General features: G+C 60.1%; 2 protein-coding genes across 4 annotated transcripts; one reads left to right on the top strand and one right to left on the bottom strand.

The window, feature by feature from the left end:
* Positions 1-223: 223 nt before the first annotated feature.
* LOC134154064 (AP-2 complex subunit sigma-like) lies at positions 224-5,287 on the bottom strand. Its single transcript, XM_062600713.1, is given in 7 exon segments — positions 224-804; positions 1,482-1,559; positions 1,561-1,596; positions 1,835-1,915; positions 1,917-1,943; positions 1,945-1,986; positions 5,108-5,287. Coding segments are annotated over 7 exon segments (513 nt in total). The 3' UTR covers positions 224-735.
* Positions 5,288-8,131: 2,844 nt separating this feature from the next.
* On the top strand, positions 8,132-24,068 carry ARHGAP35 (Rho GTPase activating protein 35). Of its 3 annotated transcripts, XM_062600701.1 has the most exons (10): positions 8,132-8,267; positions 11,431-11,512; positions 14,202-14,290; positions 15,247-15,330; positions 15,719-19,590; positions 19,996-20,140; positions 21,290-21,367; positions 21,790-21,921; positions 22,324-22,429; positions 23,282-24,068. In XM_062600701.1, exons 5-10 carry the CDS (start codon positions 15,898-15,900, stop codon positions 23,631-23,633), a joined length of 4,506 nt encoding a protein of 1,501 aa, XP_062456685.1. In that variant the 5' UTR covers positions 8,132-8,267; positions 11,431-11,512; positions 14,202-14,290; positions 15,247-15,330; positions 15,719-15,897; the 3' UTR covers positions 23,634-24,068. The 3 variants fall into 3 exon arrangements, with proteins under 3 accessions (XP_062456685.1, XP_062456686.1, XP_062456687.1); XM_062600702.1 differs by lacking the exon at positions 14,202-14,290; XM_062600703.1 differs by lacking the exons at positions 14,202-14,290; positions 15,247-15,330.
* Positions 24,069-26,126: the final 2,058 nt, after the last annotated feature.

Below are 26,126 nucleotides of genomic sequence, written 5' to 3' on the forward strand. Positions count from 1 at the left end.
GGTGGGATCCAAGGGGATCCCAGCTCCTAGACGGGACCTGACAGGTTCCTGGCAGAGCCCCAAGCTTCCAGGTGGGATCCAAGGGGATCCCCAGCTCCTAGATGGGAGCCAATGGGATCCCAGCTCCTAGACAGGCTCCTTGGCAGAGCCCAAGATCCAGGTGGGATCCGAGGGGATCCCAGCTCCTAGACGGGACCTGACAGGTTCCTTGGCAGAGCCCAAGCTTCCAGGCAGGATCCGAGGGGATCCCAGCTCCCAGATGGGATCTAAGCTCCTTGCAGAGCCCAAGCTTCCAGGTGGGATCCAAGGGGATCCCAGCTCCCCGTCAGGATCTGATAGGGTTGGCGCTCTCCGGTGGGATCCGACAGGATCCAATGCTCTGTAGAAGGACCTGATCTCCCTGTTGGGATCTTATCAGATCTGAGATCCCCCATCAGGATCTGACGGGATCAGAGGGGCATCCGATCTCCTGTTGGGATCTGACAGGATCCGAGCTCCTGGTGGGGATCTTACCGGAACTGAGCTCCCCAGCAGATCTGATGGGATTGGATCTCCCCGGTGGGATCTGATGGGATCTGAGCTCCTAAATGCGATCTGATCTCACTGGCAGGACCTGGGCTCCCAGGGGGGATCAGAGCTCCCAGGTGGGATCCGAGCTCCTAAATGCGATCTGATCTCACTGGCAGGACCTGGGCTCCCAGGTGGATCCGAGGGGATCCGAGCTCCCGGGTGGGATCAAAGGGGAATCCGAGCTCCCCGGTGGGACTGGAGGAGATTCGACCTTCCGGATGGGACCGGAGCTCCCTGGTGGGATTCGATGAAAAAAAAAAAAGAGATCCTAGATAGGATCCAAGCTCCTAGCGGGATCTTAACTCCTAAATGGGATCTGGCAGGATCTGAACTTCTCAGCTCCTACATGGATCCAGAGGGATCCGAGTCCCAGGGCTGGATCTGAGCGGAACCGAGCTCAGGACAGGACCCGATGGGCTTGGAGCTCCCCGGTGGGATTCTGATGGGATCCGAGTCCCCAAACGGGTTCCCGAGCTCTGCGGTGAGATCCAAGCTCCTAAACAGGATCCGAGGGGATTCCAGCTCCCCCATGGGATCTGAACTCCGAGATGGGATCCAGGCTCCCCAGCTGGATCTGCCGGGATCTGGAGCTCCCCACGCGGCACCCAAACTCCATAATGGGATCCAGCCGTATCCAAGCTTCCGGATGGGATCTGAGGGGGATCCAAGCTCCCAGGTGGGATCCAAGGAGATCCGAGCTCCTGGATAGGATCTAACCCCCCCCCCCGGACGCGATCCGACCTCTCCAGCGCGAGCGCCGGGATCCGTTCGCACCAGCGAAACCTCCCACCGCCCATCACCTCCTCCCAGTCCCTCCACCCAGTCCCATACTGGGATTTCAAGCCCCGGCGGCAATTCCAGCCCGGGATCGTTAGCGCGGGTGGCTAATTAACCCCCCTCCCCCGCCTCACCTCCACGAAGTTGTGGATGGCTTCGAGATAGGCCAGGTTGTTGTCGGTGACGTCGACGCAGATGCAGAAGTAAAGCCCCCGCGTAGCGCCGGTAAATGATCTTGAAGTTGCGAAACTGGGAGGAGAAGAAAAGGCAACTGGGAGAACTGGGAGGGGGCGGTTTCGGGGCTAAAACCGCCGTTTTGGGGGAGGAAAAGGGGGCCGTCGGAAGGAGCCGCGCCAGCGGGGGCCGAAGCCGCTCCGGCGAAAGCTCGGCGGCGCCGGCAAAGCCGCTCCGGAAGCGGCGGGGCGATCGGCGCGCGGTCGGATCCCGTCGGATCGATCGGAGCGCTGCGGCGAACCGGGCTCGTTACCTCCACGAAATTGGTGTGTTTGGCGTCGCGGACGGTGACGACGGCGTGAACCTCCTCGATGAGCTTCTGCTTCTCGTCATCGTTCGAACTGCATGTACCACTTGGCCAGAGCGGGTTTTGCCGGCCCGGTTCTGGATGAGGATGAAGCGAATCTATCCGGAGCGAGCGAAGGCGGAAAAAAGGCAGGAAACCGTTAGATTGAGAACTAAAAATCAGGGAAAACAAGGAGGGAGAAGAAAGAGAGCGGGAAAATAGGGAAGGGAGAAGAAAAAAAGAGAAGAAGATAAAAGTCGGAAAAGTAGGAAAGATGGGAAAAATAAGTAAGGGAGAAGTATAAAAGTCAGAAAAGGAAAAAGAATAAAAGTCGGAAAAATAAGAAAGGTTGGAAAAATTAGAAAGGAAGAAGAATAAAAGTCAGAAAATAAGAAAAGGGAGAAGAATAAAAGTCGGATAAATAAGAAAGGTTGGAAAAATTAGAAAGGAAGAAGAATAAAAGTCAGAAAAATAAGAAAAGGGAGAAGAATAAAAAGTCGGATAAATAGAAAGGCCGGAAAAATAAGAAGGAAAAAAAGAAGAAAGTCGGAAAAATAAGAAAAGGGAGAAGAATAAAAGTCGCAAAAATCAAGCAAGGTTGAAAAATAAGGAAAAAAAGAAGAATAAAAGTTGGAAAAAATAGGAAAAGAACAATAAAAGTCGGAAAAATAAGGAAAGTTGGAAAAATAAATAAGATAGGGGGAAAAAAAGGGAAGCCGTCAGTGAGACGGGAAAGCTCGGGGGGGGGGGGGGGCGGGAAGGCCGCGACCCCGCGGGGTTTCCCGGGAGCCGCCGGCCGCGCCGCTCCCTGGGTTCCCCCCCCCACCCCCCCCACCCCCCCCCCCCGGTTTCGCTTCCCCGTTTTTTTTTTCCTGGGGAAGGGGGGGGGGGGGGCTCTGCTTTTTTCCGGAGCTGCCGCCGCCCCCCCCCCACCCATAAGCACCCTACAAGGGAGGTCGCCCAAGATGCCCCCCCCGCCCACCACCACCCACGGGGCACCCCAATATCCCCCCACCCATACGGATGCCGTGGGGGGGGGGGTCTTCAAGCCTCGACCCCCACCCACGGGGCACCCCAATATCCCCCCCACCCATATGGATGCAGTGGGGGGGTTCTCCAAGCCTCGACCCCCACCCACGGGGCACCCCAATATCCCCCCCACCCATACGGATGCAGTGGGGGGGGGTCTCCAAGCCTCGACCCCCACCCACGGGGCACCCCAATATCCCCCCCACCCATACGGATGCGTGGGGGGTCTTCAAGCCTCGACACCCACCCACGGGGCACCCCAATATCCCCCCACACCCATACGGATGCCGTGGGGGGTCTCCAAGCCTCGACCCCCACCCACGGGGCACCCCAATATCCCCCCCAACCCATACGGATGCCGTGGGGGGATCTTCAAGCCTCGACCCCCACCCACGGGGCACCCCAATATCCCCCCCACCCCATACGGATGCCGTGGGGGGGTCTTTCAAGCCTCGACCCCCACCCACGGGGCACCCCAATATCCCCCCACCCATACGGATGCCGGGGGGGGTTCTCCAAGCCCTCGACCCCCACCCACGGGGCACCCCAATATCCCCCCCACCCATACGGATGCAGTGGGGGGGGGTCTTCAAGCCTCGACCCCCACCCATGGGGCACCCCAATATCCCTCCCCCTCCCCATAGGGCCCCCTCACCAGCCCCCCCCCGCCATGGCGACACCCTACACGACCCCCCCCATATGCGGCGCCCCACGGGGGCCCCCCAAAGCCATTCCCACCCCCTCAATGGACACCCCAATGCCACCCCCCCAATAAGGGGGGGTCCCCCAAGCTGTGACCCCCCCCCCCTCCGCCCCACCCGGGACCCCCACAGCGGCCCCCGCGCCTCACCATAGTGGTCCCGTCCCTGTCAGGCCGCCGCCGCCCCCCCGCGCCGCCGCCGCACCGGATATCCGGCCCGCGCCGCGGGGACACGCCGGGACTTGTAGTCCCCCACTGCCGCCACAGGCAACGCGTCCCAGCGGCCTTTGCGCCTCCCACCTGCCTTTCCGCCCCTCCCCGCGCGCGCGCGCGAGGCATGCCGGGATGTATCCCCCCTCCTTGCCGCCGCTTCCGCCTCGCCTCGCCCTGCGCTTCCCGGCGGCCCTTGCGGCGCCGCGCTACTCCAGGCCTGGCTCGGCGGGGGCCCGCTAGGCCGCGGCTGGGGCGGGCGCCCCAGGAGGGATCCCGAGATCCCGGGCGGGAGCTGAGCCTCGGGATGGCGTCGGAGCCGAGCAGGATCCTAGCGGGACCTGAGCTCCCAGATGGGATCTGAGGGGATCTGAGCAGGATCCGAGCGGGACCCAAGCTCCCCAATGGGATCCGAGCAGGATCCTAGTGGGATCTGATCTCCCAGGTGGGATCTGAGAGGATCCTGAGCTCCCAGATAGGATTTGAGCAGGATCCTAGTGGGCTCTGAGCTCCCAGGTGGGACCTGAGGGGATCCGAGTGGGATCCAAGCGGAATCCAAGCTCCCAGATGGGACCCGAGCAGGATCCTAGTGGGATCTGAGCTCCCAGATGGGAACTGAGGGGATCCGAGTGGGATCTGAGCTCCCCGATGGGACCCGAGCGGGATCTGAGCTCCCCAATAGGACCCAAGCAGGATCCAAACGGAATCTGAGCTCCCCGATGGGACCCGAGCAGGATCCTAGTGGGATCTGAGCTCCCAGATGGGAACTGAGGGGATCCGAGTGGGATCTGAGCTCCCGATGGGACCCGAGCGGGATCTGAGCTCCCCAATAGGACCCAAGCAGGATCCAAACGGAATCTGAGCTCCCCGATGGGACCCGAGCAGGATCCTAGTGGGATCTGAGCTCCCAGATGGGACCTGAGGGGATCTGAGTGGGATCCAAGTGGGATCCAAGCTCCCAGATGGGACCCAAGCAGGATCCTAGTGGGATGTGAGCTCCCCGATGGGACCCGAGCAGGATCCTAGTGGATGTGAGCTCCCTGATGGGACCCGAGCAGGATCCTAGTGGAGATCTGAGCTCCCTGATGGGACCTGAGCAGGATCCTAGTGGGATCTGAGCTCCCTGATGGGACCTGAGCAGGATCCTAGTGGGATGTGAGCTCCCAGGTGGGACCTGAGCAGGATCTGAGCTGCCCGATGGGACCCGAGCAGGATCCTAGTGGGATGTGAGCTCCCAGGTGGGATCTGAGGAGATCTCAGTGGGATTGTAGCGGGATCTGAGCTCCGGATGGGAGCTGAACTCTCAGGTGGGATCTGAGAGGATTCTGAGCTCCTAGGTAGGATTTGAGCAGGATCCTAGTGGATCTGAGCTCCCAGATGGGATCTGAGGGGATTCGAGCAGGATCCTTATGGGATTCAAGCTCCCGGGCAGAATCTGAGCTCTCAGACAGGACCTGAGGAGATCCAAGCAGGATCGTCATGGGATCCAAGCTCTTCGGCAGGATCTGAGCTCCCAGATGGGATCTGAGAGGATCCTGAGCTCCCAGATAGGATTTGAGCAGGATCCTAAGGGCTCTGAGCTCCCAGATAGGATCTGAGGAGATCCGAGTGGGATCCAAGCAGAATCCAAGCTCCCAGATGGGACCTGAGCAGGATCCTGTAGAATCTGAGGGGATCTGAGCAGGATCGTAGCGGATCCAAGCTCCCAGATGGGATTCAAGCTCCCAGATTGGATCTGAGAGGATCCTGAGCTCCCAGCTGGGATCCGAACAGGATCCTAGTGGGATTTGAGCTTCCAGATCGGATCTGAGCAGGGTCCTGAGCTCCCAGGCAGAATCTGAGGGGATCCGAGCAGGATCGTCGTGGGATTCAAGCTCCTGGATGGGATCTGAGCTTCCAGGTGGGATCTGAGGGGATCTGAGCAGGTTTCAAGCTTCCAGGTGGGATTTGAGCGGATCCTGAGCTCCCAGAGAGGATCCGAGCAGGATCCTAGTGGGATTTGAGCTTCCAGATGGAATCTGAGGGGATTCAAGCAGGATCCTTATGGGATCTGAGCTCCCCAGCAGGACCTGAGCTCCCAGATGGGATTTGAGCAGGATCCTAGTGGGGCTCTGAGCTCCCAGATGGGGTCGAGCTTCTAGATGGGATCTGAGGGGATCCTGAGCTCCCAGATGGGACCTGAGCAGGATCCTAGTGGGATTCAAGCTCCCGGATGCGATCCAAGCAGGATCCAAGCAGATTTGAGCTCCCGGATGGGATCTGAGCTTCTAGATGGGATGTGAGGGAATCCTGAGCTCCCAGGTGGGATCTGAGCAGGATCCTAACAGGATTCAAGCTCCCAGATAGGATCCAAGCAGGATCCTAGTGGGATTTAGGTTTCTGGATGGATCTGGCAGGATTGACGCTCCTCGGCAAGCTCCGGAAGAATCCGAGTTCCTGATCTAATGGGATCTGAGCTCCCCCATTGGGATCTGTGGGATCTGAGCTCTGAGGTGGGATCTGATCTCTGATCTCCCCAGCAGCCTCCGAGCTCCCAGATGGGATCTGGTGGGATCTGATGGGATCCGGCAGGATCTGAGCTGCCAGATAGGGTCTGACAAGACCTGACGGGATCCAAACGCCCCGGCGGGATGCGATGGGATCCGAGGTCCCCGGCAGGATCCCATCCGGCGAACCCACATCCCAGCCCCCCTCCACACCCCCCTCCCAGCCCGGCCCTATGGAGGTGGCGGGGGGGGGGGTGGGGAGACATGGCAATGGTGTCGCATGGGTGCTGCAGCGTGCAACGTGGTGGGGGGGGGCATTGCAGGGGCAGATCCTGCATGGGAGGGGTCATTGCACGGGGGGGGGGATCGCATGCAGGGGGTCATTGCATGGGGGGTGCATTGCACGGGGGGGGCCTGAAGGGTGCATGGGGTGCATTGCACCGCGAGGGGGGGGGGAATCCCTGCAGGGTGCATTGCACGGGAGGGGGTCACTGCACAGGGGGTGCATTGCACGGGGGGGGGCACCACACAGTGCACGGGGTGCATTGCATCGGGGGGGGGTTCCTGCACAGGGGGTGCATTGCACGGGGGGGGGGGTCCCTGCAGGGTGCACGGGGTGCATTGCACCGGGGGGGGGGTCCCTGCACAGGGGGTGCATTGCACGGGGGGGGGGGGTCCCTGCAGGGTGCACGGGGTGCATTGCACGGGGGGGGGGGGGTCCCTGCACAGTGGGTGCATTGCACGGGGGGGGGGTCCCTGCAGGGTGCACGGGGGTGCATTGCACCGGGGGGGGGGGTCCCTGCACAGGGGGGTGCATTGCACGGGGGGGGGGGGGGGTCCCTGCAGGGTGCACGGGGGTGCATTGCACGGGGGGGGGGTCCCTGCAGGGTGCACGGGGTGCATTGCACCGGGGGGGGGGGGGGGGTCCCTGCACAGGGGGGGTGCATTGCACGGGGGGGGGGGGTCCCTGCAGGGTGCACGGGGTGCATTGCACCGGGGGGGGGGGTCCCTGCACAGGGGGTGCATTGCACGCGGGGGGGGTCCCTGCAGGGTGCACGGGGTGCATTGCACCGGGGGGGGGGGGGTCCCTGCACAGGGGGGTGCATTGCACGGGGGGGGGGGGTCCCTGCAGGGGTGCACGGGGTGCATTGCACCGGGGGGGGGGGTCCCTGCACAGGGGGTGCATTGCACGGGGGGGGGGGGCGGTCCCTGCAGGGTGCACGGGGTGCATTGCACCGGGGGGGGGGGGTCCTGCACAGGGGGTGCATTGCACCGGGGGGGGGGGGGGGGGGGGGGTCCCTGCACAGGGGGTGCATTGCACGGGGGGGGGGGGGTCCCTGCAGGGTGCACGGGGTGCATTGCACCGGGGGGGGGGGGGTCCCTGCACAGGGGGTGCATTGCACCGGGGGGGGGGGGGGCCACGGCCGCACGCGCTCAGGGCGTGCCGAGCGCGCGGTCGCGGCGCCGCGCATGCGCGTTCCCGAGCGCGCGCGCGCCCCTCCTGCACCCCCCCCCCCCCCCCCCCCCCCCCCCCCCCCCCCCCCCCCCCCCCCCCCCCCCCCCGCAGCGCGCGCCGCCTGCCGCATCTCCCCCCCCCCCCAACCCGCCTGGCCGCGCGGCGCACTGTGCGCGGCTCCGCCCCCCCCCCCCCCCCCCCCCAACTCGGCGCGCGCGCGCGCCCGCGCGCCCCCTTCACCGCCCCCCCCCCCAACTCCCGGCCCCGCGCGCATGCGCCGCCGCCGCCCGCCCCGCGCGCCCCCGCGCGCGCGCGCCCCCCCCGCCGCCGCCGCCCCCCCCCCGGCCCGCTCGCGCTCGCGGCGCGCGGCCCCGGTGGCCGTGAGGGGAGGAGGAAACCGCCGCCGCCGCCGCCGCCGCCGCCATTACAGGCCCAGCCCGGGGCCTTGGCCGCTCCTCCCGCCGCCGCCGCCGGAGCCGGAGCCGGAGCCGGAGCCGGAGCCGCCCAGAGCGGCGGGAGGTGGGTGGAGGGTGGGGGAGGGGGGGGCCGTGGCGCCGCCGCCGCGGGCCGGGCCGGGCCGGGCCGGGCCGGGCCCGGCCCGCAGCCGCCGCCGCCGCCGCCGCCGCCGCCGCCGGGGTGAGGGAGCGGCGGAGCCGCCGCCGCCGCCGCGGCCGGGAACAATGGGGCCGGGGCCGGGGCCGGGCCCCACCCCCGGCGGGGGAGAGGGGCCCGCGGCGAGGGGAGGGAGGAGACCCCCCCCCCCCGGGGGGAGCCCCCCACAGGGGAGGGGGGAGAGACCCCCCCCCCACGCACTGAGGGGAGAGGAGGGGGGAGACCCCCCCCCTCACGGGGACCCCCCCAAACACACAGGGGAGAGGAGGGGAGAGACCCCCCCGGGGGGACCCCCCCAAACACACAGGGGAGAGGAGGGGGGAGACCCCCCCGGGGGACCCCCCCACACACACTGAGGTGAGGGGGGGGGAGAGACCTCCCCTCATGGAGACCCCCCCCACTGAGGAGAGAGACCCCCACTCCCCTCACGGGGACCCTCCCCTTGAGGGGAGGGGGGGGGGACCCCCCTCGTGGGGACCAGTCCCCACAGGGGAGAGGAGCCCTGGGGTGGGAGGCGGAAAGAGGGGAGCCCCCCACCCCCCAGGGACCAACCCGCAAGGGGAGAGGAGCCCTGGGAGGGGGGGAAGGAGGGGAGCCCCCTCCCCCCTACAGGGACCGACCCCCAAGGGGAGAGGAGCCTTGGGTTGGGGGGGGGAAGAGGGGAATCCCCCCTCCCCACAGGGGTGAGGAGCCCTGAGGTAGGGATGAGGGGGGGAAAGAGGGGAGGACCCCCCCCATCGGACCCCCCCCACCAAGGAAAGAGGAGCCTTGGGTTGGGGGGCAGGAAGGAGGGGAGACGCCCCCCCATGGGGATCCCCCACCCAAGGGGAGAGGAGCGCTGAGGTGGGGGGAAGGAGGGGAGACCCCCCCCAGGGTGCCCCCCCCCAAGGGGAGAGGTGACCCCAGGATGGAGGAGGAAGAGGGGAGACCCCAAGAAAGGTTAGTTTGGGACTGGGGGGTTGGAAGAGAGACCCCCCCCCCCCAACGAGGAATACCCCCGGGTTGGGGGGCGGGGAGGGAGAGGAGAAGGGAGCCCCCCCCCAGGCAAGGTGAACCCCCCCAGGATGAGGAGGGAGAGTAGAGATCCCCCCCCCAAAAGAGGAGGGCATCCCCTCATGTATGGGGGGGATGGTCCCCCCCCCCAAACCGACGCAGGGGAGGGTGGGGAGACCTGAGGGGGGGTCGAGGGGAGACCCCCTCCCTTCCTGTGCCTGGGGGAGGGTTCAAGGGGAGACACCCCCCCTTCCTGCGCCTGAGTGGGGGGTCGAGGGGAGACCCCCCCCCCCTTCCTGCACCTGAGGGAGGGTTCGAGGGGAGACCCCCCCCTTCCTGCGCCTGAGGGTGGGGGGTCGAGGGGAGACCCCCCCCCTTCCTGCGCCTGAGGGAGGGGGTCGAGGGGAGACCCCCCGCCTTCCTGAGCCTGAGAGGGGGGGTCGAGGGGAGACCCCCCCCCTTCCTGCGCCCGAGTGGGGGGTCAATGGGAGACACCCCCCCTTCCTGCGCCCGAGTGGGGGGTCGAGGGGAGACCCCCCCCCCTTCCTGCACCTGAGGGAGGGTTCGAGGGGAGACCCCCCCCTTCCTGCGCCTGAGGGTGGGGGGTCGAGGGAGACCCCCCCTTCCTGCGCCTGAGGGTGGGGGGTCGAGGGGAGACCCCCCCCCTTCCTGCGCCTGAGGGTGGGGGGTCGAGGGGAGACCCCCCCCCTTCCTGCGCCTGAGGGAGGGGGTCGAGGGGAGACCCCCCCTTCCTGCGCCTGAGGGAGGGGGTCGAGGGGAGACCCCCCGCCTTCCTGAGCCTGAGGGAGGGTTCGAGGGGAGACCCCCCCCTTCCTGCGCCTGAGGGTGGGGGGTCGAGGGGAGACCCCCCCTTCCTGCGCCTGAGGGTGGGGGGTCGAGGGGAGACCCCCCCCCTTCCTGCGCCTGAGGGAGGGGGTCGAGGGGAGACCCCCCCCTTCCTGCGCCTGAGGGAGGGGGTCGAGGGGAGACCCCCCGCCTTCCTGAGCCTGAGGGAGGGGGTCGAGGGGAGACCCCCCCCTTCCTGTGCTTTGGGGGGGGTTAAGGGGAGACCCCCCCCTTCCTGCGCCTGAGGGGGGGGTCGAGGGGAGAAACCCCCCCCCTCGTGCGCCTGAGGGGGCGGTCGAGGGGAGACCCCCCCCTCTTTCTACACCTGGGGGGGGGGTCGAGGGGAGACCCCCCCTCTTCCTACACCTGAGGGGGGGGGTCGAGGGGAGACCCCCCCTTCCTGTGCTGGGGGGGGGTTGAGGGGAGACCTCCCCCCCCCCCCTTCTTGCGCTTGGGGGGGTCCTCAGGCTCCAGGGCAGGTGGCAAAGACTTAAAAAAAAAAAAAAAAAAAAAAAAAAAAAAACCCAAACCCTAAAAAAACCCCAAACGCCCCAAAAACCTTCTGCCGGGGGGGAGGCTCCTGATTCCACCCCCCCCCCCCCCCCCCCGGCAGTTTCTCCAGCGAGGGCAGAGGAATGAGACCAAAGCGCCCGGAGCCGAGGCCGGAAACTCGCTCCGGCCTTTCCGCTTCCACAGCCCCCTTTTCCCCCTTTTTTTCCCCCTGTTTCCCCCCCCTTTTCCCTTTATTTCCTTTTTTAATTCCCCCCCTCCTTTTTCCTCTTTTTTTTTTTTTTCCCCTGTGCCTTCTTCAGGAGCGGCACCGGCTTCTTGCATCCTCCTCGGATCGGCGCCGGATCGCTCGGGGCGAACCGGGAAGCCCGGAGAACCTCCCAGACACTCAATTAAAAAAAAAAAAAAAAAAAAAAAAAGGATTTTTTTTTTTTAATTTAAAGAATTCCTTGCTTCCCTTTTTTCTTTTTTTAATGAGGAATAAAGCCCGTTTTTGCCCTTTTTCCTCCCCGTGCCATGAAACGACCTGGAAAAGGGCGGAAATGGGAATCTTTGGCTTGCGCCGATGGTTTTTTCTCCGTTAGGAGGAGAAAAAGCGGGAAGATTCTCCGTTTTGTATAAATACATATATTTTTTAACGCCTCTGGTTTTGCTCTTGCCTCCGTCCGGACGCCGCTCCGTAACGCACCGGCGCTAATTCCCATCTCTCCCGTTACCGCAGGAGCCTCCCGGCGCCTCTGAGATGCTCCCGGCCGCCGGCCTCGACGGAGAGAGCGGAGCCGCCGCCGAGCCCGACCTCGCGGGTAAGCGCCCGGCGCCCGACCTCGCTTCCCGTTTTCTCCCGCTTCCCGACGTTCCGCGTTCAGCCGGGATAAATCGAGGAGCGGGACGGCGGGATTGGGAAAAAAAAAAAAAAAAAAAAAAAAACACGCTTTGCTCCAGGGCGATTTTCCGACCTTTCCGCAAAGAAATCGGGATGTTTTCCGCCGGCCGCTTCGGCGAAACGCCGGAACGTCTCTCTCTGGAAATTTCCTCTCCGAATCCCGCCGCTGGCCTGGCCGAGAATCGGAATCAACCCGTTCGGAGTTCAACTTTTTCCCTTTATTTCCCCCCCCCGTTTTTTTTTTTGTTTCAATCTCTGACGTATCAACCTGCCGGCGCCGTTAATCCGATTTAAACTCTCCCTCGGCTTTTCCGACGCGCCGGTTTGGAGCCGTGTCCCCTTTTCCGTTCGGCCGTCAAGGGGAAAAAAGCTGCGACCTTCCCGGTTAAATCCGGGAATCGCGGAGGCGGGCGGGAAGGGGGGGGCACCCATACGCCGGGAATTCCCGCGTCGGCTCGCAGGCAGCCTCCGAGCTTAATTAATTATCGTTTAGCGGCTTAATTAACGTCTGCCTTAGCTCTGCCCGGCCGGGGCGAAATCGTTAAAGTCTTTGTTCGTTTTATTTAATTTCTTTTTTTTTTTTTTTTTCCTTTGACATATTTCCACGACTTTGACATAATTTGGCCTCGTTCTTGCTGACTCATCCGGTCGCGTTTGGACGTTGCCCTAGTTTTGTTGGTTTTTGGGGGCTTTTTAATTTTTCCTTTCCGAAAGCCGCTTCCCGACGTAACAACCGTCGCGGCGGAGCCGGATCCGAAGCGGCCGCTAAATATTCCGTTAATTTGATTTTTTTTTTTCCTTTTTTTTCCCTTTTTTCTTTATTTTCCCCCCGGTTCCAGCTCCCTCGCGCCGTCTCCTTTCCCAGCGGCTTCGCGGCGGGGTGGGGAGGAGGGGGGGAAGCGATCCCAAATCCGAGCGCCCGCGAAGCCGTCGGCGTCGCCGCCGTCCGGGGATTCCTCGGCCGTCGCGAAAGGCCGTTACGAAGAAAAGCTCCTCGCGGGATTATCCGGATTCCTCGTTCCTCTCGCGCCGACGGAAGCGCAAAGATCCGGCGTGCCGCCGCCGGCGTTCTCAGACCTCTCCCCCGACGCCTCTTTTTTTATTTTTTCCCCCCAAAATTCTTTTATTTTTCCCCCTCCAAAGCTTCCGTTTCGGAGCGGCGGCTCCGCGGTGACTTCGGAGAAGAGGAATAAGCTGCCGCGGGAAGCTCCGTTTCTCCGTAGCTTTCTTCCCGCCGTCGGGATCGAGGTGTCCATCGCGTCGCGTGCTTTTGCCGCCCGTAACTATCCGGGATATCCGTACGGATAAATAACTTAACGCCTTGCCGGAAAGGGGAACGCGGCCTCGAGGGACGGTTCGGGAATCCCGATTTCCACCTGGCGTTATCCGGCGTCGGGATTTCCACCCGGCGCTCCGGCAAGGAGCCTCCTGGCCGGCAGCTTCGTTAGCCCGTCCCGCATCCGACCTCGGACCCGTCGCATCCGCGACGTTCGCCCGCGGATATAATTACGGAGACCTCTAAGATGCCTTAACGACGGCTCTTCCGGACGCGAGGGGCCGTTATCCGAAGCCTGTTCCGTTTCTTCCGTGATATATATATATATTTTTTTGGCTCCGACCTTTGTTTTTGCCCCGTTTTAGCAAGATTTAACGACCCAGCTGGGAAGAGTGTCCAGGCCGCTTGGCTCCTTTCCAGCTTTCCCACCATTTGAGCTGGAAGCGCTCGGCTAACGCGGCGCCGGGATTCGCGCAGATGCCCGAGAGAGCTTAAGCGGCACCGGAAAAACCGGAATCGCCGCCGGCTGCCGACTCGGGCTCCTCCGCGGCACCCGCTCGCACAGCGTCCGGCCGGCCGTTTCCAGCTCCCGCGTCGGTTTTCCCGCCGCGGAGCCGCTTCCGCGTCCTTTCGGCGCTCCGCCGGGTCGCTCCGGATCTTACTCCGCTTTCCCGCCGCCCGGAGCCGCTTAATCGCTCTTGTTCCTAATCCCCTGGCGGGCTCGGAAAGCCGGAGGTCGAGGGCCGGTAGCCGCCGTCGCGCCGCTTCCTCGGCTTCGGATACCAGAGGGTGGAAAATCTGAAAATTCCCCACTTTGGGATTTTTTTTCTTTACTTCCTAATCCTTTTCCTTATTTTTTTTCCCCCTCCTTTCTTCGGGCGCACCGCCAGCTTCCCGAGAGGGGAAAACCGACCCGAACGACGCGCCGGGATTCGGCTTCCGAACTCCGCCGGCCCCCCCCCCTCCCTTTTTTTTTTTTTTCCTCCTTCCCGATCCTCCCGCGTAATCTCCGTCGGCCTAAATTTCCCAGGGAGGCGATTCCAGCGCGTAAATGAGTAACTCCTGACTCAGGGCTTTGCGGGACGAAACCGAAAGCAACCGAGCGCCCGCTCGGCCGCCCGCAGCTTAGCCGCGTTCCCGGGAAAAAAGGCCGATTATTATTATTATTATTATTATTGGGGGAGCGGGACGGATAACGGGGGGGTTTCGCCCGCTTCACCGGATCGCGGCGACGCCTCTTTGCCGTATATATCGGCGCGAGTTTCCGAAGAACGTAAGCGAAACCGTTTCTATTTTGTATTTTTTTCTTTTTTTTTTTTTTTTTTCCTCCCAGGTGCGAATCGGAGGTTCGGTTACTTCCGCGAGAGACGAGTATCCCGGCGTTCCGCTCTCCCGGCGTTCCGCTCTCCCGGCGCTCCGCTAGTACGTGGCGACGACGCTGCCGAGCACCCGGCCGGCCGCGACGCTTAATTAATCGCCCGCGTCCCCAAATCACTTTCCAAAACCTCTCCGGAGCCGGTTTTATTTCCGGAGCTTTTTTTTTTTTACGGATCGGGAATTAACTCCCCTCCCTTTCCGCCGCTTTGCCTTGGCCTACGCGGAGCGCTTCCGGCTTTCCGACCGACATCGCGCGCCACGGGGTTATATCCCGCCGCTTCCCGCGACTTAAAAACCACCCGGAGCGTTTGACGCCGGGCGCTTTTTCCGCTGGATCCGCGGGGAGTTTCCGTTCCGTCCGTACCTTCTCCGGGTCGGCGCCGAGCCGGGATTTTTTCCAAAGCGGTTTTACGCCGGTTTTCGGCCTGCGTGCGGCGTTCCTTATCCGGGATGTTTTGCGTCGCCGGCTCTCACGCCTCCTCTCCCTCCTTTCCCGCGTTACATGGCCAAGGAGGGAGCGGGAGCCGTGGCGGTCCGGATATTCCCTAATCCCACTTTTTTTTTTGTGTGGTGGGGGGGGATGAATGGGGGTGGCCGCGCTTCCCGCTGAGCCGTAGGAATGGTAAGGAAATGACGGAAAAAGGTGGGAAAAGAGGGAGCGAAGCTGACCCAACGCCTCGGCTCGCGTCGAGTCGGAGAAACCATCGGGAAAAGCAACTTATTTTGGCGGCGGCTCGGATGTTCCGCGCGGATCCGACCGCCCGGAGTTTTCCGGCGGCGTTCCCGCCCGGAGAACCGCCCGGCCGTCGCCGCGGGGAAGCCCAGCGGCGCTCCGCGGCCTCGCCTCCGCCGGGAGCATCCGCATTCCTCCGCGCCCGGCCGGCCGTCGCTCGGAACGAATTCCCGGCCGCTCCGGCGGGGGCCGCGCTGACACCTCTTCTTCTCCCCCTCTTTATTTTCCTCCTCCTTTCCTTTTTTTTTTTTTTTTTTTTTTTCCGCAGCCTTCGGATCGGGTAACGCCGTGACTCAGCCGATCGCGGTGACCTCGCGGAGGGGTTAAACGCGGTTCGCGCTCAAATGTTACGGTAGGTTTTTTTTTTTTTTTTTTCCCTCTTCCTTCATTTTATTATTATTATTCATTATTTTCCCCTCCCCTTTTCCCTCCCTCCTTTCCTTCGGCCATCGCGGAAGCGGCAGCGGCGCCTTCCCGGGCCGCCCCGTTGCCTAATCGGATCCCACCGCAGAACCGGTAAAACCGCCTTAGCCGGACATCAAAGCGAAGGCGAGCGGCTCGGCCCCGCGGCGCCGGCCCCGAGCTCGCGCCGCCGCGGGCCCGGAAACCCCCCTCGGCGGTACCGTCGAGCCGTTATCGGATAAGGATCGATCCAGTTGGCGGAATCGGCTCTTTTTTTGACGTAATCGTGGAGTTAAAATACTGAATTCTGTGTTTTTTTGTTTTTTTTTTACTCCTAGGGGGAAACGTAGGCTGCCGGACGACGGGAATCGGCATGGGAACGCCAGCCGCCGGCGCCCCGGCAGCCTGCCCGCGCTGATCCCCGCCTCCCGCCTCGCCGCCGAGCTCCGAGCTCCCGTCGGAGCCCGGAGACTCTAATCCTCTCGGAAGCGGTCGCCCGCGACAGGATGCGCGGACGATGATGATGGCGAGAAAGCAAGATGTCCGCGTTCCCACCTACAACCTCAGCGTGGTGGGATTATCCGGCACGGAGAAGGAGAAAGGGCAGTGCGGCGTCGGGAAATCCTGCCTTTGCAACCGCTTCGTGCGACCCAGCGCCGACGAGTTTCACTTGGACCACACCTCGGTCCTCAGCACCAGTGACTTTGGAGGCCGGGTGGTCAACAACGACCACTTCCTCTACTGGGGCGAGGTGGCCCGTTCGTTGGAGGACTGCGTGGAGTGCAGAACGCACGTGGTGGAGCAGACGGAGTTCATCGACGACCAGACCTTCCAACCTCATCGCAGCACGGCCCTGCAGCCCTACATCAAACGGGCTGCAGCCACCAAGCTCGCCTCGGCCGAGAAACTCATGTACTTTTGCACTGATCAGCTGGGGCTGGAGCAGGACTTTGAGCAGAAGCAGATGCCCGACGGAAAGCTGCTGGTCGACGGCTTTCTGCTCTGCGTCGACGTGAGCAGGGGCATGAACAGGAACTTTGACGACCAGCTCAAATTCGTTTCCAACCTTTACAACCAGCTGGCCAAAACGAAGAAGCCCATCGTGGTGGTGCTGACCAAGTGCGACGAAGGCGTGGAGCGCTACATTCGGGACGCCCACGCCTTCGCCTTGAGCAAAAAGAACCTCCAGGTGGTGGAGACGTCCGCCAGGTCCAACGTGAACGTCGACTTGGCCTTCAGCACCTTAGTGCAGCTGATCGATAAGAGCCGGGGGAAGGCTAAAATTATCCCTTACTTCGAAGCGTTGAAGCAGCAGAGCCAACAGATCGCCGCCGCTAAGGACAAGTACGAGTGGCTGGTCAGCCGCATCGTCAAGAACCACAACGAGACGTGGTCGAACGTGAGCCGCAAGATGCAGTCGTCGCCGGAGTACCAGGACTACGTGTACCTGGAAGGGACGCAGAAAGCCAAGAAGCTCTTCCTGCAGCACGTCCATCGCCTCAAGCAGGAGCACATAGAGCGTCGCCGGAAGATGTATCTGGCCATGCTTCCTCAAGCCTTCGAAGCCCTCATCCCGGACCTGGACGAGATCGATCGCCTGAGCTGCGGGAAAGCGGAGAAGCTGCTGGAGACCAAGGCCGACTTCTCCAAGTGGTTCGTGGTCCTCGAAGAGACGCCCTGGGACGCCACGAGCCACATCGACAACATGGAGAACGAGCGCATTCCTTTCGACCTGATGGAGACTCAGCCCGCCGAGCAGCTCTACGAAGCTCACCTGGAAAAGCTGAGGAACGAGAGGAAAAGAGCGGAGATGAGGAGAGCTTTCAAGGAGAACCTGGAGACGTCGCCCTTCATAACGCCCGGAAAGCCCTGGGAGGAAGCGCGCAGCTTTATCATGAACGAGGAGTTTTACATGTGGCTGGAGGAATCCGTTTATATGGAGATCTACAGCAAGCACCAAAAGCAGATCATCGAAAAGGCCAAGGAGGAGTTTCAGGAGCTGCTCTTGGAGTACTCGGAGCTGTTTTACGAACTGGAGCTCGACGCCAAGCCGAGCAAGGAGAAAATGGGCGTCATCCAAGACGTGCTGGGAGAGGAGCAGAGGTTTAAAGCTCTGCAGAAGCTCCAGGCGGAGCGGGACGCCCTTATTTTGAAACACATCCACTTCGTCTATCACCCCACGAAGGAGACGTGCCCCAGCTGCCCGCTCTGCGTGGACTCGAAAATCGAGCACCTGATGGGCTCGCGCTTCCTGCGGCCGTCCGAGCGCAACCAGAAGAACTCGCTCGCCGATCCCAACGTCGACAGGATCAACCTGGTGATCCTGGGCAAAGACGGCCTGGCGCGCGAGCTGGCGAACGAGATCCGGGCTCTCTGCACCAACGATGACAAGTACGTGATAGAGGGCAAGATGTACGAGCTCTCCTTGAGGCCCATCGAGGGCAACGTGCGGCTGCCCGTCAACTCCTTCCAGACGCCCACCTTCCAGCCTCACGGCTGCCTCTGCCTTTACAACTCGAAGGAGTCGCTCTCCTACGTGGTGGAGAGCATCGAGAAGAGCCGCGAGTCGACCGTGGGCCGCCGCGACAACCACCTGGCCCACCTGCCGCTGACCCTCGTCCTCGTGAACAAGAGGGGAGACGCCGGCGGCGAGACCTTGCACAGCTTGATCCAGCAAGGGCAGCAGATCGCCAGCAAGCTGCAGTGCGTCTTTCTGGACCCGGCGTCGGCCGGCATCGGCTACGGGCGCAACATCAACGAGAAGCAGATCGGGCAGGTCCTGAAGGGCCTCTTGGATTCGAAACGCAACCTGAACCTGGTGAGCTCTACCTCCGGCATCAAGGAGCTGGCCGACGCCGACCTGCGCGTCGTCATGTGCCTCATGTGCGGAGACCCCCTGAGCGCCGACGACGTCCTCGTGCCCATCCTGCAGTCTCCCGCTTACCGGCCCGCCCAGGCCGGCGCCGGCTCCGTCCTCCTCGAGCTGCCCGTGGGGCCGCACCGACGGCGCGTCGAGCTCTCCATCCTTTCCTACCACTCCTCTTTCGGCGTCCGGAAGAGCCGCTTGGTGCACGGCTACATCGTGTTTTACTCGGCCAGGCGGAAGGCGTCCTTGGCCATGCTACGTGCCTTTCTCGGCGAGGTGCAGGACATCGTCCCCGTGCAGATCGTGGCCCTCACCGACGGCTCCCTCGACATCCTCGACAACGACCTGAGCAGGGAGCAGCTCACCGAGGGCGAGGAGATCGCCCAGGAGATCGACGGCAAGTTCGCCACGATACCCTGCGGGCAGCCGCAGCACAAGCTCGACATCTTCCACTCCTTCTTCAAGGACGTGGCGGAGAAGAAAACCATCATCGAGGCGGCGCACATGTACGACCACGTCGCCGAGGCCTGCAGCACGGCGGAGGAGGTGTTCAACTCGCCTCGGGCCGGCTCGCCGCTCTGCAACTCCAACCTCCAGGATTCGGAGGAGGATATCGAACCGCCTTCCTACAGCCCCTTCCGGGAGGACGCGGCCTTGCCCGCCTTGCCCAAAGACCACTCGAAGCTCTCCATGGAGCTGGAGGGCAACGACGGGCTCTCTTTCCTTTCGGTTATGAGCACTTTTGAAAGCAAGCTGAACAACAAAGTACCTCCTCCGGTTAAACCAAAGCCCCCGGTGCATTTTGACCTCACCAAGGGGGATTTATCCTACTTGGAGCAAGGGCACCGAGACGGCCAACGGAAATCGGTGTCCTCCAGCAGCTGGCTGCCGGCCGACGGCTTCGATCCGTCCGACTACGCCGAGCCCATGGACGCCGTGGTGAAGCCGAGGAACGAGGAGGAGAACATCTACTCGGTGCCTCACGACAGCACCCAGGGCAAAATCATCACCGTGCGCAACATCAACAAGACGCAATCCAACGGCAGCGGCAACGGCTCCGACAGCGAGATGGACACGAGCTCCCTGGAACGAGGCCGGAAGGTTTCCGCCGTGAGCAAGCCGGTTTTGTATCGGACGCGGTGCGCCCGGCTGGGCAGGTTCGCCAGCTACCGGACGAGCTTCAGCGTCGGCAGCGACGACGAGTTGGGTCCCATCCGGAAAAAGGAGGAAGATCAGACGTCCCAAGGGTACAAAGGCGATAACGCCGTCATTCCCTACGAAACGGCCGACGGCGAGGATCCGAGGAGGAGGAACATCCTGCGCAGCTTGAGGAGGACGACGAAGGTAAGCGAACGGTTCCCGCCTTCGTTTTTGCCGCCGGGGAGGGGAAAATTCGCCGCTGTCGCCGTCCCGATCGATCCGGGTGTAAAGTCGGAACGACCGGAGGAAACATCCGGAGCGGCGGCTGGACGGGGTTTTTTTTCTGGCTGATTTTTTGAGCGTTTAGGGCGTCTCGGTTCGTTTTCCGCCGCCGGCGTGCCGTTAGCGAGAGGTTTTATCCTCCCCGTTTGCCGAGGGGAAAATCCCTTCTGCGCTCGGAAGCGAGTTAAGTTTATTGGCACTTTTTTTTCCCCCCCACCGCCGTCGCCAGCTTCTCCAGGCGGTTTTTTTCCCCGCGGGGAAACGCGTCGCGGGCTCCGGCGAGCGTTTCCCTTCCGCCCTTAAGCTCGGCGCGGTCTCTTCCCGCAGAAACCCAAGCCGAAACCTCGGCCGCCCATCGCGAAGGCGACGTGGGAGAGCAGCTATTTCGGGGTGCCGCTGGCCACCGTGGTGACTCCGGAGAAGCCCATTCCCGTCTTCATCGAGAGGTGCATCGAGTACATCGAAGCGATGGGTGAGAGCTTTGCTTCCCCCCCCCCCCTTTTTCCCTTATTTTCCTAGCAAAAAAGTGGGGATTCCCTGAATATTCCACGTTCGGAGCGGCCCGTCGCCGGCGTGTGCTTCGGCTTGCGCGGCGGCGGCGGGAGCCGACAGTAGGAAAAATTCCCTTCCGATCTTGGAAGGCGGCAAAGGTTTCGCTCGAATCCCTCTTCCCCTCGTGGCGTTTCCTCCCTCCCGCCGCCTCCGGGCGATCCGGATTCTTCCGGGCTTGAGGAACGTGGCTGTTCCCGGCCTCTCCGAAGCTTCCCCGTGACAAGCGACCGGCGCGGAGCGATTTCGGGGGGGCCGGTGGCGCCGTTCCGGACCGAATTCCCGGACGCTCCGCGAGCGGATCGAAGGGAAGCGGCGTCTCAACGCCGGGAAGGCGCCGTTTATCCGGAGCAGCGCTTCCCAGCGGGATACAGTCCCCCGCGGCGGTCGGATTTGCCGGCTGTGGAGAGGCGCGAGCGGAGGCAGCGCCTCGGAGATGTTTCCGATCGTTTTTTACGTAGTTCTCGTCCGCCTTCCCGCTCCTAAAATCCCAACGAGGAAGAAAGGCTCGGCCTCTCGGCGAGCTCGGGAAAGCCGGGAAGTCGCAGCCTTCGGAAGCGACTCCGGCGTCATCCCCTTTCCGCTTTTCCTTGCTCCGCTTCCCTAGAACGACGGCGGTTTTGTTCAGCGAAACGCTCCGAGGAAAGGGGAAAGAAAAAAAAAATCATCCCTTAAATTTGATACCCAAAATAGCCTCGTTCGCCCGGAAAACCGGAGAATCCTCATGGAAAAATCCCTGCCGGATGTTTTAAAGCTTGGAGCGGATCTCCAACGTCTCCCTTTCCGCCCCATAAAGACCAGCAGCGCTGCCCGGAGATCCGAGGAAAAAGAAAATATTCCGTCAGGGAAAGAGATGCCCGAAGCGCCGCTCGCCTGCGTCCGCTTTTCCGGAAAACCGTTTAAAATCTCCGGCGATTTTCCCCGTCCTTCCCGGGCGCGTTCGCAGGATCGGCCTCCGGTCGGAGAGGAGCCGGGCGGGAAACTCCGGGGCTGTCGGATCCGGCGCCGCTTCCCTTCCTCATCCCTGATTTCCGTCTTTTTTTTTTTTTTTTTTTTTTCCCCATCTTTTCAGGCTTGAGCACGGAAGGGATCTACCGGGTGAGCGGCAACAAGTCGGAGATGGAGAGCCTGCAGCGACAGTTCGACCAAGGTGAGGGCCGCGCCGGCGCTCCGGGATGGGTTTTTTTTTTTTTCCTTTCTTTCCGGAAAATTTGCGCTCCGAAGGCTGAGCCCAACGGGCCGTGAAACCCCCTTTCATATCCCACGGCTGCTTCGTGCCGGCCCGGGAGAGGGGGGCGCTTCCGCTTTGCTGGTTAATTTTCTTTTCCCATTGGGTCACGTGCGAATGAACGCCAGGAATTATTTTATTTTATTTTATTTTATTTTATTTTATGTATTATTTTATTTTATTTTATTTTATTTACTATTTTATTTTATTTTATTTATTATTTTATTTTTTTATTTTTTTTATTATTTTATTTTTATTTTTATTATTTTATTTTTATTTTATTTTTATTATTTTATTTTTATTTTATTTTCCACCGCCGCCACCGTTCCCTTCCCGCTCCGCAGATCACGGGCTCGACCTGGCCGAGAAGGATTTCACGGTGAACACCGTGGCCGGCGCCATGAAGAGCTTCTTCTCCGAGCTGCCGGAACCGCTGGTACCCTACGGCATGCAGCTTGAGCTGGTGGAGGCCCACAGTGAGTGGAAGAAAAGGAGTAAAAAAAAAAAAGGGAGGGAGGGAGTAAAAAAAAAAAAAAAAAAAAGGAGTAAAATAAAGGGAGTAAAAAAAGAAGGGGGGAGTCAAAAAAAAAAAGGGGGGTCAAAAAAAGGGGAGAGAAGTCAAAAAAGGGGGAGTAAAAAAAAAAAAACGGAGTTAAAAAAAGGGAGTAAAAAAAAGGGGGGGAGTAAAAAAGGAGTAAAAAAAGGGAGTTAAAAATAATAATAAATTAATAATAAAAACAACAGTAAAAATAATAAAAAATAAAAAATAAAATAAATAAAAGATAATAAATTGAACAATGAATTAAAATAATAAAAAAATGAACTGAAACCCCTCGCTTGGGCTGAGCTTCTCCGTTCGTTTTCGCTTCGCCGCCCAGAAATCAACGACCGCGAGCAGAAGCTGCACGCGCTGAAGGAGGTGCTGAAGAAATTCCCCAGGGAGAACTACGAGGTCTTCAAATACGTCATCGGCCATTTGAACAAGTAGGTGGAAAAGAAGACGGAGAAAAAAAACAAAACAAAACAACAAAAAAGGGGCGAAATATGGGGGAAAATATGGGGGAAAATGGGGAAAATATGGGGGAAAAGGGGAAAATATGGGAAAAGGGGAAAATATGGGGAAAATATGGGGAAAGGGGGAAAATATGGGGAATATGGGGGAAAATATGGGGGAAAATATGGGGAAAATATGGGGAAAGGGAAAATATGGGGAATATGGGGGAAAATATGGGGGAAAATATGGGGGAAATATGGGGGAAAAAGGGGAAAATATGGGGGGAAAATATGGGGGGAAAATGGGGGAAATATGGGGGGAAAATGGGGGAAATATGGGGAAAATATGGGGAAAGGGGGGAAATATGGAAAATATGGGGAAAATATGGGGGAAAAAGGGGAAAATATGGGGAAAAGGGGAAAATATGGGGAAAAGGGGAAAATATGGGGAAATATGGGAAAAATATGGAAAAATATGGAAAATATGGGGAAAAAGGGGGAAAAAGGGGGAAAATATGGGGGAAAGGGGGGAAAAAGGGGAAAATATGGGGGAAAAGGGGGGAAAAAGGGGAAAATATGGGGGAAAAGGGGGAAAAATGGGGAAAATATGGGGGAAAATGGGGGAAATATGGGGGAAATATGGGAAAGAATGGGGGAAATATGGGAAAGAATGGGGAAAAAGGGGGAGAAATGGAAAAAAAAAAGAAAAAAAGGGGAAAAGAAATCCCCAAAGACCCAAACCACCCGTATTTTTTTTTTTAGCGGGGGTGTTTTGGTTTTTTGCCTCGGCGCCGGCTCCGGCCGCCCGCTCCCGCTCCCGCCCTCTTCCCGCTGTCTCCGTAGGGTCAGCCAACACCACCGCGTGAACCTGATGACCAGCGAGAACCTCTCCATCTGCTTCTGGCCCACGCTCATGCGCCCGGACTTCAGCACGATGGACGCCCTGACGGCCACCCGCACCTACCAGACAATCATCGAACTCTTCATCCAGCAGTGCCCCTTCTTCTTCTTCCAAACCCTACGGAGCGGGCCGGACCAAACGACGGCTTCTCCTCCGGGTTCCGGCGGCGCGCCGCTCCCGCTCGCTTCTTCGGCCGCGACGGGTCAAAGCTCGCCGCCGCGCAGCCCGCCGCCCTCGCCGCCCTCGCCGGCTTCGCCGCCGGCTCCGGCCGCGGCCGAGCAGCAGGCGCCGTGATCCGCCGCTTCCCCGCCGCGACGGGGAAAAAGGAGGAGGAAAAAACAAACAAACAAACACACACACACAAAAAAAAAAAAAAGCCGGAAAAAAAACAAACAAAAAACACAAAACGCTCCGGGATGATGGAAAAAAAGAAAAAAAAAAAAAAAAAAAAAAACAAAAAACGCACCAGGATACGGTGGGGAAAAAAAAAAAAAATCCAACAACCCGCACCGGGACGGTGGGAATAAGGAACCGGCTCCCGGTCGGACGCGGCGGTGTTCCCGCGGCGTTCGCCGCCTTCGGAGCGTAGGAAGCGGCGCCGCCGCCTTCCGGCCACGTCAGCGACGGGATTTTGGGTTATTTTGTTGATTTTTTTTTTTGTTGTTGTTCCTTTTTTTTCTTTCCGCCGCCGGGATGCGCCGGGATTGACTGACTTGAGCCGGGGAAAAAGGAGGAAGGGGGTGAGCGGGGGGGGTGGGGGGGCTCGGAGCCCGGCGTGCCGGCGTTTTCCCTCCCTCCCCTCCCACCTTTGGACCAAGAGCGACACTGGAAAAGCGGGGGAAAAAAAAAAAACAAAAACACACACAAAAAAAGACATTTTAAAAAAAAAAAGCCCCCCCCCCCCACCAAACCTTCCCCGTTTTCCGGCGGTTCGGAAGCGGCGCGGGGCGGAAGCGCCGCAGGCTTCCGGCTTCCCCCCCCCCCGAGGAATTTGGCACTTAAAAAGAGAGGATCGGGAAACCGGCGGCCGTCACGCGGCGGGACTTCGCGCTCGGATTTCTTTTATTTTATTATTATTTTATTTTATTTCCCCCCCCCCTACTCCCCGGGCTCTCCTTCGGAAAACACTACGGAAAAGCCGCCGGGAAGCCGGATCCGAGGAATTCCCGCTCGGCCGGCGAGCTCCGCCGCGGATCCCCCCCCCCCTACAGAAGCCGCCTTCGCCTTCCTCATCCGGATTTTTTTCTCCTCCTCCCCCAAACCCTTTTCCAAGCTTTTTTTTTTTTTTTTTTTTTTTTTGAAAAAAAATATTATTTTTAATTTCCCCCCCCCCCCCTTTTTTTCCCTGGACTTTTTATGGTACCGCCGGGAGCAAGGCGGGGGAGCCGTCCCCGCGCGAGCCCTCCCGGCTCTCTCTTCGCACTTTAAAAAAAAAAAAAAAGCGGGAGCCGCCGGCTTTTTCCGACGCGCGCCGAGCTCCCGGCTCCGGAAGCTGCGTTATTTATGGACTTTGGGGGGGGGGGAGAAAAAAACCCAGGAAAACACGCAAAAAAAAAAAAAAAAAAAAAGGAAAAAACACACAAAAAAAAGCACCCGCCGCCCCGTCCGCCGCCGAAATGTCCTGCCGGATTTTCCTCCTTCCGCTTTCCGAGCGTTTCTGTAAATATCGGAGATGGGATTTTGCCTTTTTTTTTTTCCCCCCTTTTTCCTTTTTTTTTTAATTTTTATTTTATTTTATTTTAAGGATCCTCGAGGAAAAAAAAAACGCCCAGCCCGACGGCGGCGGGAAGCGGCCGAGGACGGAGCGGAGCCTTCGGAAACCGGGATGGGGGGGGAAAGGGCTTGCGAAAAACAAGGAGAAACAAAAAAATGCCCCCAAAAAAGGAAAAAAAAATCCCCTAAACCCTCCGGCGGGAAAATTAGCCCTTAGGGGGAGGGGGGGGGGGAGAAAAAAGGAGGAAAAAGAAATAATAATAATTTTTAAAAAACGCTTTTTCCAGGCTCGGATCCGGCGCCGCCAAAATGCTGGCGAAACCCCTGTTTCTGGCCCGTTTTTTTAAAAAAAATTAATTTTTTTTAATAATCGCCGGGGCCAAGCGCTCGGCGCGTTCTGCTCCGTGCCTTTTATTTTCTTTTTTTTTTTTTTTCCTTTTCCCCCCCCCTTTTTCCCCGTCTTTTTTTCGCGCTGCCGTTTTCCACCCGGAAACCCCCCAAATTTCCCCCCCCTTTTCCCCCCCCTTTTCCCCCTGCATATTCACCCCTTTTACCCCTAGGTTTAACCCTCTCCGTGGGGTGTTTTTTTCTCCCCCCTCCAGCCTAAGGCGAGAGCTGTTTCGACCCCAAAAAAGCCGGATTTCGGGCCGTTCCCCGGAGAGGGGCGTTTTTCTCATTTTTTAATTTTTTCCCCGCATTTGGTGGCGGATTTGCAGGATTTTGGGGGGGGGGGGGGCATTTTCTGTTTTCCCTTTTTTTTTTGGTTTATTTTGCTTTTTTAACCCTTCGTGCCGACGCGAGCACTCGGGACCCCCCCCACCCCGCGCGCCCCACTCTGCCGCCAAACCCACCCGCCGCCGCTGCTCGAGAGAGAGAGAGAGAGGAGGAAAAAAGACGCAAAAAAAAATAAATAAATAAAATAAAAGGTTAAAAAAAAAGGAAAAAATGGGGAAAAAAAGCCCCCCCTTGCCCCCCACCGCGCGCGCACGGACACGGACACACTCACAACAAATCATGTTATTTGCTACCGAGTCTTGTAATCGTCTCGACGGGAATGGAAAGGCCTTACGGGAG

The sequence above is a fragment of the Rhea pennata genome, assembly GCF_028389875.1.
Source record: "Rhea pennata isolate bPtePen1 chromosome 32 unlocalized genomic scaffold, bPtePen1.pri SUPER_32_unloc_2, whole genome shotgun sequence".
NCBI classification, from domain to species: Eukaryota; Metazoa; Chordata; class Aves; order Rheiformes; family Rheidae; genus Rhea; species Rhea pennata.